Genomic DNA, 15,540 nt, shown 5'->3' on the forward strand with positions numbered 1-15,540 from the left:
AATTATGTGAACAAAAAAATATCATCTTTAAGAAAAAATACCTTACATTCCGCCATGTACTTTTTATCAAAAGTTATAAAAAAGTCTAGGAAAACTTCAACTTTATTTTTTTTTGACTACAATATCTGGTATTTACTTTTACTTATTCATATTAGTTTCTTTCAAATGACAATACTGGTGTAGAACGGCTCAGTTTTAAGCAAAGTGAAATTTTTGCAGTTCATATATCCCACTTTCACTTTCCTTGAAACTCTTACCTTTCCCAACCAAATCGAAGTAATCGACGCTTGTTTATTCCCAATATTGTGGCTCTTTATTTACATCACTTTGTTCGTTTTCGTAAACTCTTCATATCACATTGGCTACAAAAATTCCTGTTTTTATCAGAAAAAATGACACCGACAGTCGAGACGGGTTCCCAAGACACTGACGAAGATTCTCTCAGCGACACTCTCGACCGACAACCGAGCAGTGTCGACTCCATTACGTGCAGGATCTGCCAAAGTGCAACGGAAAAGTCCCGGTAGGTACCCAATAGTGCTTTCCCCCATAGAGCACAATAATTGAACAACCGTTCCAAATCACGCGCCCAGTGTTGCAGTTAAAGATCATTCTCCCGCAGGTAAAACTAATTTTCAGCGGAAGCAAAGCTCTCAATTACGAGGAGGGCAAGAGAAAGCATCCTCGTCACGGGTGCTGGAATACTTACCTGTGACTCTAATTGGTTCGAGATTGGGGTTTATTTAGCTGCTGCACGAGCAGGAAATACAATCACGTTCTAATTCAAATATTTAATTTACACTCTCGCAACCACGTTTTCCGTTTTCTCGTCCGTCAGTGGTTTCTACGTCCAAACGCAGTTTGCTTCGTCAGCATTAACTTGCACATTCATACATATGTCTATGTTAGGGTTGCTCAAAAAATTGTTTGTACTGCACCGCAAGCACCGTACGGAACAAAACCATATACAATTTTGTGTATCGACTTTCGCCGCTTTCTGGCCAAATTGTTCGGCACAGCTTTCTCTTTACATCAGCTCATTAAGAAAAATTTTTACATCCCCATTTTTGTAGCAGCTTGAGCCACCTTAGTCTACATCTATCACACAAGCAACAGAATTAAAGATAAGCCTTAGTTCCACTTTTGTTATACCTATATGGAAATGGCACAGCCATGCTTTCCTATGGAAAGGAAAACGGATCTTGCCTTTTCATAGGGAAAAAGCGCAACCGCATCCAAACGGACTCCTGGTTTTCTGCCGGTTACGGCATAGTGAATTTCCTGCCCTTGTTTCACGTACTGAAGTCTTGTTTGCAACAGTCAACAGTAACTTCAAATGCTTTTCTGCTATTTTTTAATTACAGTTTAATCTCGCCTTGCCTGTGCAAAGGATCCCTCCGCTACGTGCACCGTGAATGCCTCGAGCATTGGCTCAGCCGGTCCGGTCTTACGTACTGTGAGCTGTGTTTGCATAGGTTCCAAACATACTCGACGCTAAGGTAGGTGCTATCGGCATTGGGCTCTCATTATTCTGCAGAGGCCAAACGGATTCACTTGAAGGCAATTAAAGATCTTCACCCCCAATCTACGCTGCACATCATTCAGATACATTCGGAAATCGTTTGATGCCGTGCTGGCAAACCTCAGGGGAATCACTTTTGGTGTGGCCTCAAGTTGAAATCTTTCTGTTTTTGGCTTCTTTTATTTGTTCAATATTTCCTTTATTTTTCAAAAATGTCGTTAAGTTTGGGAAAAATTCACTTCTAGTCATTTAAGTATTTTTTACTAATTTTTTTAATTCTTGCAGCATAATAAAAAGAATTTAAAATAGAACCAGAATAGATTGAGGTTAAAACAAAATTTAAAATATGAAATTAATTTTGTGTTTCTTTTTGCCTTTTTTCTAAGTTTATCCTGTATATTCCCTCTGTTTTGTTATGGCTACGCTTAAATTTTGTGTTTATCTTTTTTCAATTTACTACGGTATGTGGAATCTATTATCTTTTTTTTTCAATTGATGCCTTTTCTATTTCTATTGCACGTAGTTTATGTTTATGTTCATCTTTTTCGGCATTTGCCTTAAATGATTTTAGTCTATCTATTTCCTCTATCACCTTTCCGCCCTTTTGCTTTTTTCGTTAAAGTTCAAATATAGCAGCCGCATTTCATCTCTTCATCCCGCTTTTTGTTTCCTATTGATTTTTTAGTTAGTAAGTCTATGCTTACTCCTTCTGCTTACGTTTTATCTTTATTTTTTTCCTCTATTACAAAAAAAAACATCTCTATTACTATTACTGATACTATTCACTATTTGTATTCTTCTATTTTTTTTCTTTGATTACCTTCTGGATTCTTTTGTATTTTTCAATTTTCTTTGTCCTTTTTATTTGTTACTTTACAATTCCTCTGGTTTCATTCTATACGATACTATGTTTACATTTTTTTTAACGCTATCACTCTACATTTAATTTGATAACGTTTTATTTCTTTGTGTTTTTATTATTAGCCACCTTCCGTTTATTTCTCAATCTCATCATTTTTCGTTATCAAATCCAACTTATTTCGTGTTTTATTTGCCCTATGTTATGTTATGTTCAATTTTGTTTAGTCCTATAGTTATCTCTTTTTCTTTACTTGGATTCTTTTGCTTTCTTTTCAAGATATTTGTAGTCCGATTGTTTTTTTTTTTTCAGTAATACCAAACATCTAGCTGTGTCTTTTTTGTCACATATGATTCCACCTGATTTTTTGTTTAATGTTCCCATCATTTTGAATTTCTCTGTTATAAACACTTTTCTCTATTTAATTTTATAGACGCTTTCTTTTTCCCCTTTTTTACTTTGTTTTCCATACATTTTCGTTAGGCTTATTCAATGTGATCATCCGAATAATTGTTATGATTTTCCGTTTGTTTTTGTTATTCAAATGTTTTTCCTCACTTGAAGCCTCCAATCGAATTTTTCATTCTTTTGTGATTTTCCACCGTTACCAAATTTTTCTCCTTATTTTAATAAAAGAGTTTTTTCAATTTGATTTTTCCTTCTCGAAAGTATTTGTGTTTACTTTTGGTTGCCCATGTGTTTTCTATATTCCTTTATTAGTTTTGTTAGCTCTTATGTTTTTTTCCACAGATTCTCCTTTTTCCCCAATAACAGCCATTCAGTTTTCATTCTCTCGCTCGTCTCCCGTTAAAGCAAGTGACAGTCTTCAATTGTGTGAACTTAAAAATAAAGATTGAGGCCATTCGCGTAAGACAGCCGTGACCCTTCAATAACTAGGTTCACGTCGTCAAAATAAAGCAAAACGATAAGCGGTCCTAAGTGACTTTCCTGCGGTATTCTAGAAGTAGCGTCAAAGGACGTGCCCGGCCCACCGACCGTAGCCTTCCGATTTCAGCCGGCTGAGCTATGGTGGGCTCCCCCAGTAGCTGATGTCCCATCTTCCATCTGCACCCCACCGTAGATCGTACGCAGCACCTTCCGCTCGAAAACCCCAAGGACACGCTGGTTTTCCACGAGCAAGGTCCAAGTTTCGTGGTGTTTCGTAGAGGACTACCACTCTAATAAGTGTTTTGTAGATGGTCAACTTTGTGGAGCGGCGAATTTCATTCGATCGGAGCGTTTTCTGCAATCCAAAGTAAGCGTGATTTTCGGCCATGATGCGTTTTTTAATCTTACTGCTTGGGTCGTTGTCGGCGGTCACTAGTGAACCCAAATATGTACACAAATTCTACCACCTCGATTCCGTCATCGTTAGTTAGAATTCGTGGTGGTAGTGGGCTAACAGAGTCTTCCTTCGAACCTCTACTACTCGTGTATTGGGCTTCTGCCTTAAGTCTGCTATACGTTTCCGTCAAAGTCGAAAGTTACGTGCCATAATGTCGTCAGAACATCGTTTTTCGTCGTCATGTTCTTTGCGAATTGTTCAGGGTTGTTTGTTCTTTTTGATCGTTTGTAACTTTTGTAACTCTTATTGGGCCTGTCCCAACCCTCTGTCTCGCCGTAGGACTATCGTACCAGCACTATTTATAGTCCCCGCTGGCACGGGGACGTAAGGTATTCCCTTCAAGGAACAGCCCCCGCTTTTCACTATCAGCATGCGACCGAAGCTTCCACTGGGGTTGATTACCCAATCTTTGGTTACTCGCATCCCAGCCGGCATCCATCTGGGCACGTTTCGACATACCGTCACTATTGTACGAAGTAAGACAAAGCATACTAGTGGCAGTGGAGCGACCGGCTGTAAATCAGTCAGTACTTATGCAAGCCTAGCCGTGAGCGAGCTAATCACAAGTTCGAACATTTTAGCAACAGCACAGAGCGAGGTTAATGCACAATAGTTGCCCACATCGTGTTTGTATCCCCATCTCTTCTTGTGTACTGAAAACATGTACGCTGAGTTCCAAAACAACCGAAAGCGACAGATAGCTGGAAGACATGTAGAAGCAGAGATATCAGGTTTTCAATATGCCATTTAGGAAACGTCGACGGAATTTCTCCAGATCCCGGGCTTAGGGATGATTTCAGTTTGCTGCAAATTCTACAAATCATCGTCGTGTTTAAATGAAAAATGTTCAATGTTTGGCCGAACAGTGCGGTATTACTGGCGGCACGTCCAACGTGATGATCGCTCAGTGTCTCATGAGGCGAATTTCTCGGAGAATAGCTGACAGACGTTCTGCGGGGTGGATGCCTCATGTTGATATCGGAGAAAGCATCGTTTCGCTACACTTTTGTATGCGTAGTCAATTCTCGCATAGTGACGCTTTGGGGACAGTGTTAGGTTATATTTTATAAAGCGGCTCTCTTCTAGGATTTCATCTGCCCAAGTTCTCTCCTTTGCCACGGCTCTCAAGGCATTTAAGCAATGCGTACCGGCAGTACACCCGTACTAGTTGGCATAAAATAGACCCCAGTGTGGTCCAAAGCATTATGCCCAGCAACTCCTATCCCTATGCTAAGAGGAAAGGGGGAGCTGTTCTTCTTGGAGAGGAACTTACCTGAACGTCTGTTACCCAGGTTAGAAGCGGCTCAAACAGCGACTGATCCGGAGCAGACGGCTGAACTATGAAATGCGGTGTCTCGCCAGCTACACCCAAGATGGCAGCCCCGTCGCGAGACTAGGCATCGCAGCCCTAGTAAGGCAGCATGCTGAAATAAACATTCTACGAACAATCCAGAGATTGATACGAATCGGAACAATCGGTATAGACCTAGGCAATCGAAAATGTACAACGATTGGCGACTCGCTACTCGGAAACCAAATGAAGCTTGTCATAAGGTGAAGGCCCATTAATGACCGTCTATGCGTATTGAGGATCAAGGGCAGATTCTTCAATTACAACCTTATCAACGTGTACGCGCCGACAAACGATAAAACCGATGACGTAAAGGTGGAGTTCTATGAGTGCCCACAACACGATATAAAGGTCGTCATCGGAGAGACGAATGCACAAGTCGGGCGAGAGGAGTTCTTTCGTCCCGGAAAGCCTTCACTCTACCACCAACGACAACGGTTTAAGGTTAGTGAACTTCGTCGTGGCCAGGGGATTGGCCATCTGTAGTACCCATTTTTCACGTTTGAACATTCACAAGCACACCTGAAGACACCCCAATGGAGAGGCCTGCTCCCAGATCGACCACATGCTAAACGACGGCCGGCACTTTTCAGACGACATAGATGTGCGGTCCTTTCGAGGGCCAAAAATCGACTCGGATCATTATCTCGTGGTAGGCAAGATTCGCGGCCGATTGTCCAACGTATTTAAATACGTCAGCGGAAGGAGTTGCTGCAGAGTATACTCGGAAAGTTGATAGACGGACCGGTGAGCCAGCTGGAGTGGACCTGAACGAGCAGTGGAAGCACATCCATGATGCGTTCAGCGAAACAGCGCGAGAAGTGGTAGGCATGACAACGGGAACCACGCGTAGTGGGTGGTTCGATGCTGAGTGTGTATAGAGGAAGAGAAGAACCGAGCCTACGCCAACACGTTAGTAACAGCTAATCGTGTGACGCGTCACATGTGGGAGAAATACCGGGGGGCAAGAGCTGCCGAAAAGAGTCTTCACCGTCGTAAGAAACGTGAGCACTACGATCGCGTCCTCGTGGAGGCGGAGAATTGCTTCACCAGGCACGACACGAGGAGCTTCTATAGAATGATCAACGGAATCAGGAACCGGACCGTGCCATGTGCAATGACAAGGAGGGAAACCTGATTACCGATAAATCGCAGGTGGCCACCCGTTGGAATCAACATTTTGAAGTGGTGTTGAACGGTGAGGAAGGTAGGAGAGTCGTCGAAGGGAACAGGATAGAAATTGGGGAGGACGGACAAGCTGTGGACCCGCTAACGTTGGACGAGGTGAAGAATGCTTGCAAAGAGCTGAAGAACCACAAAGCCGCTGGGAAGGACGGCTTGCCGGTCGAACTTTTCAAAGTTGGGAGCGAGCGGCTGTGTATTGCATATCACTAGATTATCCTAAGGGTGTGGTCTGAGTAACAACTACCTACGGACTGGTTGGAAGGACTCATATGCCCTATCTACAAGAAGGGACATAGACTCGACTGTAGTAATTATCGAGGCATAACCCTCCTCAATTCCGCTTACAAAATTCTCTCCCGTATCCTGTTCCAGCGACTGAGGCCGTTGCAGGAAGCCTTTGTTGGAGAATACCAATGCGGTTTTCGAGTGGGGCGATCTACAACGGACCAGATGTTTGCCTTGAGACAGACTCTCATTTCGGGTACATAACTTGCAGACGTCATCTGTTTATTGACTGTTTAAGGCGGCGTACGACACAGTGAATCGTAACGAGTTGTGGTGAATAATGCTAGAACGTGGTTTTCCAGCAAAACTAATTAAACTGTTACATGCGACGCTTGACGGATTCACATCATGCGTCAGGACAGCGGGCGAATTTTTGGACGCGTTTGTAACGTTAGATGGTCTTATGCAAGGTGACGAGCTCTCGAACTTGCTGTTCAACATAGCTTTGGAAGGTGCAATACGGAGGGCAGCTGTGCAGAGAAGCGGCTCCATTATTACGAAGTCTCACATGCTTCTGGGTTTCGCGGACGACATTGATATAATTGATGTTAACCGTAGAGCAGTAAGGAGGTCTTTATGGCTCTCAGAAGGGAAGCTGCGAGAATTGGACTCACCATAAATACTGCCAGAACGAAGTATATGTGTGGCTGGCAGAGAGCGTAGTAATTCTACGGGTGTAAGGGCTGCGATGAAGATGGATGGGGATACTCTTGAAGTGGTCGAATTTGGTTATCTTGGTACTCTCGTGATATGTGACAACGAGGTGAGCCGCGAGGTGAAAAGGCGGATTGCGGCGGCGAATAGAGCTTATTACGGATTGCGTAGCCAGCTTAGGTCCCGTAGCCTAGAGATCCGTACGAAATTTGCGCTCTATAGGACTCTGATCCTCCCGGTGGCGCTCTACGGACATGAATCGTGGACGTGGAAAAAGGCCGATCGACGAGCGCTTGGGGTCTTCGAGCGTAGAATCCTGCGATCAATACTCGGAGGCAAACTAGAGAATGGGGTGCGGAGCAGGCGCATGAATTACGGCCTGTACGAAGTATACAAACACGCTGATATTATCAAGCTGATGAAACACGGTAGGTTACAGTGGGCTGGCCACGCAGCACGGGTGGCGGATGAGCGACTGGCAAAGATATTATTTAGCAGAGAACCGGATAGAGGCCGACGACTTCGAGGCACACCTCGCACGCGCTGGATGTGTGCTGTCGACGAGGATGCCAGAGCAGCGGGTGTAAGGGGAGACTGGAGAGTAGCAGCCCAGGACCGAGTTTTGTGGAGACGTATTCAGGATTCGGCATAGGATGTCAACGATCTGTCGCCATAAAAGTAAAGTAAGTAAGTAAGTAAGTAGCTGAGCTATAAAAATCCAAAAATAATGTAGCGTTAGCATCGATACTCGAATGGCCCAGAACCGAAAAGAAAAACCCGTCTCGATATTCCATCCATGAAATCCGAGAAAGATTGAAATCGTTCAACACTATAACTTCGGCTGATGCTTTTGCAATTTCCAACACTGATATAGAGTGCGCGAATTCAGCCAAGCCATGGTGTAAACACTAAACTGTGCTGCCCGGGTGTGATTTTTGCATAACACAACACGACGTGTTTTGCAACTCAGTGCTAGTATTAGACAGACAGCACGAAGGATGACACTTGAAACATTGGAGCCAGTGAAATTGTTATATTTTCGGCCCTGGTGTTTCGTACTTCGGCAAACACCTGAGTCGAGGGCTTTGGCGAGAATCGCAGCTGCATTCCAATGTTGGAGGGCTCGTTAACGACGCTAAAATTCAAAATAATGTTAGAAAGCAAAAAGCAGTCGAAACACACTTGAGTCAAATACTGGCGTGCGGATAACAGGCTGGAAGACCTTCTCTATTTCTCTAAACTCAGTGCCGAGACGACTCTGTTAGTGGGAACACAGATGACGAACGGAGAGATTGTCGATTTATGGAGATGGTTGAACCTGACAGAGTCTAAGGGAATTCCATTGAACCTTTTGGCGTGCATCCCGGTGTACCCAAATAAGTCGCTAACTGAACGTCAAAGATAATGAATTGTTCTTCTGTGGCATCTACTAGTTGGATAGGTGGATTCAGTGGTTCTTTCGGGGTAATCTGTTATTGTCTGCATCGAAGGGGATGAAGAGGGGGATTAATGGCTTCCAAAATACTAGCACAAGTGCGTTCCGGATATAGCTCAGAAGCGTCATAGGCGTTACTGAACGATACCTAGGATAGCAACAGCGGTGTCGTTGGTTTTTGGTTATTAGTGGTCCCTGAAATTTGTGTGCTTTGTAATTCTCGAATTCGCGAAAGAGAGTGCCCTCCGGCCAAGTTTCTGGATCTAGTGTCTTGGTCTCAAGAAATGGATCAACTTCAACTTCAAAGGACACGAGCGTGAAAGTGTTGATATCCCCGTCGGGGTCGTTGTCGACCTCGAGATAGGCTGTCGCTATAGATGACATTGATTCCGAAGGTTTCTGAAAAACAGGCAATTATTGCCACACGCTGTTAATGTTTACGGAACCGACATAATATCTGGAGGTTGGAAATCGAACCAAAACACCAATTTTCAAGTTTCAACAGTGAAATATTGGTACCCATGCTTTGCTTTGCTTCATTGGTACTTTCGTAATCACATATGCAAATTAAAATTTTGAAACCCAAACGAATAACTTTTGGTTGGTGAGAAACACCTAAAAATAACCAAATACCTTCTAAAATGACCAAGATGATATTCAAAAGCCGGAAATCGACCCCGGATGTCAATTTTAATCTTTTCAAGGCCACCATACATTTCCCAGAAAGTTTTTTATAAGTATTAGATAAAAGTTATTAACATAAACATATTGATACTAGACAGCCTACCGTAATTTTAGCGACTATCATTCAAAGAATTTCTTGAAGGAGAGACTTTTGCTGCGAACTTATCCCTAGAGATCATTCTCGAATGCCATAATGTCAGTGATTTAACGAGCCGTCCCATGTAGTGCTACGTCAACCTTACGGTCGTGACTTTGTACACAACCCTTTTCATTGTATTTTCCTCTGCAGCTTCTTCATGCCACATGAGTATTGATTGACACCTTTTTTTATTTTTCATTTTATTTTAGGAGGTTGAAACTGGTCTCTGTAGATTCCATCCTCTCTGAAAATTTACTAACGACAACTTTTGACCATCTTACTTCCATATCTACCTGTTTACTTTCTGATTTCTTATCTCATTTTGTTCTTTTTTTTGTCTACTCTCTCTTTTCCAATACCACTTTTATACTGCAATTTAATTAATAATATTTTCCAGATTTATTTTGTTAAATTATCGCCTTTTTTAATTTTTTTTTTTCATATTAACTTTTGAAGTTTTCCATTGCCAATTACCTGTTTTCAGCGGTTCCGTAAATTTCGTAGGTACCCTCAAAACACGTCAACATCACACGCGTTAGAACAAACGAAAATTAGAAAAAAAAATATAGATTATATTTTCTATCATCAAAATGTTTCCTTTTGTTTAGTTTCAAACTGTTATCCAGTCCAGACTAATACGCTTCATTTTTTCGAACCTAATTTTTGCTTCTAATGTAGAAATATTAAACATGAGTTTAACGCTCACTTAAACAAAAAAGTAGGAGGGTGGTATTCAAGACACGACCGCATGACGTTGACTACCGTATTTTCTTATATTCCATCAAAACAAATAGTAGAGGGAATTGCAACTCCAGTATTTGTTGCAATTTTATCTAACAGTGCATTTCTGAATGCTGAATACTAGAAGAATGGATCTCTCTTATTTAATCGCTGTCATTTCATACATACCGCATGACGTAGGACTCTATATTTTTCATCTAACAGTGCTTTCTTATTTGCTGACATTAGAGCGCTTTGAACAATAATTAATAAATAAAACAGAAAATTCAATTAGCCGCTTCTGTACCAAAATTTCGAGGCACCAAAAGGTGCCAGTTGCCGATTATAGTTTCCTGGTTAGTCCGTCCAGAATTCCAGCCATTTAAGTGTTTTGCAGTAGCCATTTACTACTAAAGCCACCAGCATAACGGGTGAAACCGGCACGAGATGACCGGTACTATTTTGTCTTTCCTCCTTTCAGCTGCTATCACCTAGCGTCCGCATGTCACTGGTGCGGTTTTGGAATCAGAATGATGGGGCGCCGGCCGCTGTCGTAAAATTAACACCAACAAAAAGATGCATATTTGCAAGGTTTTTTCCGCTAGCAGCAGCATTTTGTAATAAAACAGAAAATTCAATTAGCCGCTTCTGTAACAAAATTTCGAGGCACCAAAAGGGGCCAGGTGCCGAATATATCCATGTTTTTGGTCAGTCCGTCCAGAATTCTTTCAAGATAGCGTCCGTATGTAGCCGGTACGGTTTAGTAATGAAACTGATGGGGTGAAATGTTCGAACGGTACGTTTTATACCAAGGCTTCGTCAGATAAATTAAAAGAGGGATGGGCTACATAAATTATGGAATGGAAGAGACAAATGTTTCTTGAAAGCTGCGCCGGCCGCTGTCATAATATTAACACCAACATAAACATGCATTTTTGCAAGGTTTTTTCCGCTAGCAGCATCATTTGGTAAAACAGAAAATCCAATTAGCCGCTTCTGTACCAAAATTTCGAGGCACCAAAAGGTGCCAGTTGCCGATTATAGTTTCCTGGTTAGTCCGTCCAGAATTCCAGCCATTTAAGTGTTTTGCAGTAGCCATTTACTACTAAAGCCACCAGCATTACGGGTGAAACCGGCACGAGATGACCGGTACTATTTTGTATTTCCTCCTTTCAGCTGCTATCACCTAGCGTCCGCATGTCACTGGTGCGGTTTTGGAATCAGAATGATGGGGCGCCGGCCGCTGTCGTAAAATTAACACCAACAAAAAGATGCATATTTGCAAGGTTTTTTCCGCTAGCAGCAGCATAAACATCGGAAACAGAAAGTGACAACAACAATAACAACAAAGTCAGATCGATTGTATCCGTTAGTGTCGACTGTGCTTGGGAAGAGAGGTAGTGATTGGCTGCGCGGTATGATTTAGACAATCGATATTAATTACCAATTTTTCAATAGTGTATCTCAAACAATAGTTTGTTTTTGTTACATAAATTTAACCGTAAAAGAATTTCTGATCGATTGATGCCAAAACCTCGAAAACCTGATTATAGATGACTGCAAAATAAGCGCTCAAAACCTGACCACTTTTCTCTGGTTTTCCCTGGTTGAATTACTAGATTTTTAAATTCAGGGGCCTAACTTCGATATAGACGTTAGTCAACGTCAAAAATTCCTATTCAGATCTGTGTGCACTGGAAGCATTCGCACCAAACCAACCAGTAACCAACTAACCAATGAAAGAGACCACATTGCCTTGCCTCCATACCACATTCTATTCTAGTACCCACAATCGGGTTCATTTTCATCCAAACAGTTTCCCTCCTTCTAGGTACAACTGTATCGAATCTTTGTGCCTTTGGTATCGTCATCCGAACAATCGTGGTTTGCTGCTGGTAAGGTCTATCTCGACGATTGCGTTTCCCAACCATATCTAGCTACAGATACGTACACACACACACCCATACCACACCTATGTTTCGCTCATCAAGGTGCAACTAAATTAACCTTTAATCTTGGTTTCGTCCCACCGCGCCGCGCTTATTTCAAACGAATCGTGGTGTTGTACCTACACAGTTAACTGTTGAGCGAAACATCCTCCGTGGGTTCAGAAACGGTTCGGCCGCAGTCTATACGCGTGTTCCAGCTGCGGTCGAACCGTTAGCGTTCTCTTTCTCTTTCACAGTCGGATGCACTGATTTATGTCGTCCTGTCATTCATCTGCTTCACCCTGACAATGATCTGCATTCTGGTGCTACGTTTCCAGAGCCAGCGTGGCAACACACTTCAGGAGACACTCGCCTCGACCGCCATTGTTTGCTTTTTGCTGCTGGTGGTACGTATTTAAATCCCGGTGACCATTTTAAGTATCCCGATTATAAGAATCCACGAAAAATATTAAAACTTGAGCGAGAATGAACTGCAGTACAGATACTTTACTATTCAAAATCCTGTTTTACTTCTTACCAGTTACAAAAATCTTCATTCTACACTATATATTTAATATTTTTTGTTGTACTCTGATAATCGGGAAAATTTCTAGCGCGTTTCATTGCGAAGAGAAATGTCTCTCGAATTTCATTGCACTGTGATTGTGAAATATTGCCAACGCTGTTCTAAGCTAGAGGTGGTTTTCAGAAAATAACACTGCTTGAAACAATTTTCTATTGTTGTTTCACTGTTTTGGAAATATACTCTTGAATTCTGTCATTATTCTAATATCAAGCACATTGCATCTTCCTCAAAATCAAAAGTTCAGAGTCAAAATCTCTTCTCATGTATAAGCGCAAAAGCCTCTCAAGACCATCACTAGTATGCCAGTATAGACCATAATTCTGTTTCAGCTAATTGTGTATCTAACCAACATCGTTGTCATGGCTAAGGATCACATCATTCCGTGGTACAGGTAAGCATTCTGGTTTTTGGCCCTCTCTTGCAAATTTGTGTCTTTGGGTGCCACACACAACTACCGGGATTGGGATTGCCTGCAAACCGTACAATATTTACTCTTCAATTGTCAGATGGTGGAGATCGTCCAGGAGGATCCGCCTGTCGGAAGAATCCATGCTGGAAGAGCAAAGCCTCCCAAGCTCCGAAATTGTGGTTTAATTTTGTGGACTACCAACAAATCTTGAAACGACTGCCTAAATGTCTACGTACGAGTATAACGAGAAATAAATCATCTGACAGTATAATTTATTTGTGGATATTTACTTGAGTTGAGGAAGCAGAGGAATATTCTGTGCGCACATGAAACTGGTAAGGATTTTTGTACATTATCAGTTAGTAAATCCATGCGATGTATTGTACAAAAGAATTAACTTTTTCCAAAACTAGTAAAACATGTAATAATAATGAAGGAAGTAATTTGGGCATTGTATTTGACATAAAATCTGCTTTGTGGAAGGTATCGTCTATCGTCCATTTAGTTCGTTCCCAATTTTTATCATATATAAAATTTCGAAACTATGACGAAAAAATAATTATTCCTAAGTTTTATTAAGTAATGATGAACTGTTCCGAAAATTCTTGCCCATATTAGAACACTTACATAGATCCTTGTGAGTAATATCAAACCCAACCAAGCATAGGAAGTTCATTTTCTAAAGTGCCTGCTTCTGGCTATATTTTTCGTATTCCCTACTAACATCCACAGGAATCGCTTTCCCTCGTTTTTTTTTGCTCTCTGTCCATCGCACAAACATGAACCAACCAATTGAACTTCATGCCCTAGCTTTGATGAAGCGCTCATACATTTCCGTTTGTTCTGGTGGTGACGACGTGTGGAGGGCCCATAGTCCATCCCGAGATTGAGCGTTGTACACTCTTTGAGTAACATTCATTTTTCATTACGTGAGGTAGATTGTCTTGTCTTGGGATGCCCTTCGGCGCTGGGGGAAAGATTGATGGAATCAGGTTGCTCCTCGGGCAGGAAGTGTGATGCAGCACATGGGACCTCATCTCTCCGCCCTCTTCCGGTTTCCATTTAGCATCGTCGTCGCCGTCATCACTGAGCGCCTGCTGGACATGAAAATATGCCTCAGTAACGACACGATGCCAAGCGGTATGCTTAACACGGTATACTTTTCACGCTTGGTACACCCCAGCTTGAGGCATCCGGTGATGGATGAATATGTAAATGGTATTTTGCCAGAGGTATTTTGCCAGAGGTATTTTGCTAAGTTGCCGTGTGAACTGCACGGGGGAAGGGATAAATCCTTTGTCACTGCTGTTGGTCAAGCTCAGGTATGTACGCTTCCTTGTGGGAGAAGAGAATTAAAGCCGCCGAATAGAGGATGCGGTAAACCACTGACATACTTAGTCACGCGTTTCGTAATTTTGTTGCACACGCCGCTAGATACCACATCAAAGCGAAAGCTTGATTCACGCCTTCGAGATTGAACTGATCTTCGGAGCTGTAATTAGAGACTCATTACGGTCGTGTAGTTATCCGGTTGAATCGATATTTTCGAGATAGGTTGTTTATGACAAAGCATTCGGAATGCGTAGACACGCTCGTTTTAATTATAACACTAGGTATTAATTTATTTCTATTTAATTACGTGAAATGAAAACTGTTAGTAAGAGACGGCGGGCACCTATAATTTTCGCGAAACAATTTAAAATTGAATTGAACAAAAAATGGGAAACATTTTCAGAGTATTTCGCTATGATCTGCTCTTCCCATTTAGCTTCAATTACGAATTTATTGGACCAAATGAGGAAGTGATACTCTTTGTTCATACAATCAAAGTGAAACAGTTGAAAATTTCTTTTCTAGTAGGACTACCCAAGGATGTAAAATATCACTCATGCTCATTTTTTCCGTAAGCCATTAGCTCATTGAAAAAGCAAAATTCTAAATAACTTTGTATGACAAATTTGAAGTCCTTGAGTAGCACTATAACATTGTCGAAGAGAGCTATGCTCGTACTCAAACACCGGAGCTGTGAGAGCACATTTTAGTAAATTATCGCGATAATTCTCTCCATAATTTTTGGCTTCCGAAAACAAGAGCGTGAATGATACTTTACATTTTTGGGACTGCGTCTTACCGCGCTAAATCGAGGTATATTCTACGGAAACTCAAGCAAGGGTGTGTCGTCGAAATGAAAGATTTCACGATTTATTACAATAATCAAGATTTCGTTGGATAGATGAAATGATGAATAATTTTTTGGCATGTCAGTTATCATTATTGCTTCATTTCTCAGCAGTGATGTCTCGGAGGTAAAGTGTGTTGAAGGAAAACATGTTGGTACAGGTAACAGCAAACTTGGTAGTGCGTGCTTTACACTGTCGACGGAGCCAAAAGCCGATCTAACATTGACTTGATGCTCGTCTCCAGGTCAGCACGCAACG

General features: G+C 41.8%; 1 protein-coding gene across 1 annotated transcript; it reads left to right on the forward strand.

Annotated features, from left to right (window-relative positions):
• Positions 1 to 342: 342 nt before the first annotated feature.
• On the forward strand, positions 343 to 13,373 carry LOC129724609 (E3 ubiquitin-protein ligase MARCHF3). The gene is made up of 6 exons (XM_055679621.1): positions 343 to 523; positions 1,365 to 1,499; positions 12,011 to 12,074; positions 12,365 to 12,514; positions 13,023 to 13,084; positions 13,200 to 13,373. Exons 1-6 carry the CDS (start codon positions 393 to 395, stop codon positions 13,285 to 13,287), a joined length of 630 nt encoding a protein of 209 aa, XP_055535596.1. The 5' UTR covers positions 343 to 392; the 3' UTR covers positions 13,288 to 13,373.
• Positions 13,374 to 15,540: the final 2,167 nt, after the last annotated feature.

The sequence above is a fragment of the Wyeomyia smithii genome, chromosome 2 (genome assembly GCF_029784165.1).
Source record: "Wyeomyia smithii strain HCP4-BCI-WySm-NY-G18 chromosome 2, ASM2978416v1, whole genome shotgun sequence".
NCBI classification, from domain to species: Eukaryota; Metazoa; Arthropoda; class Insecta; order Diptera; family Culicidae; genus Wyeomyia; species Wyeomyia smithii.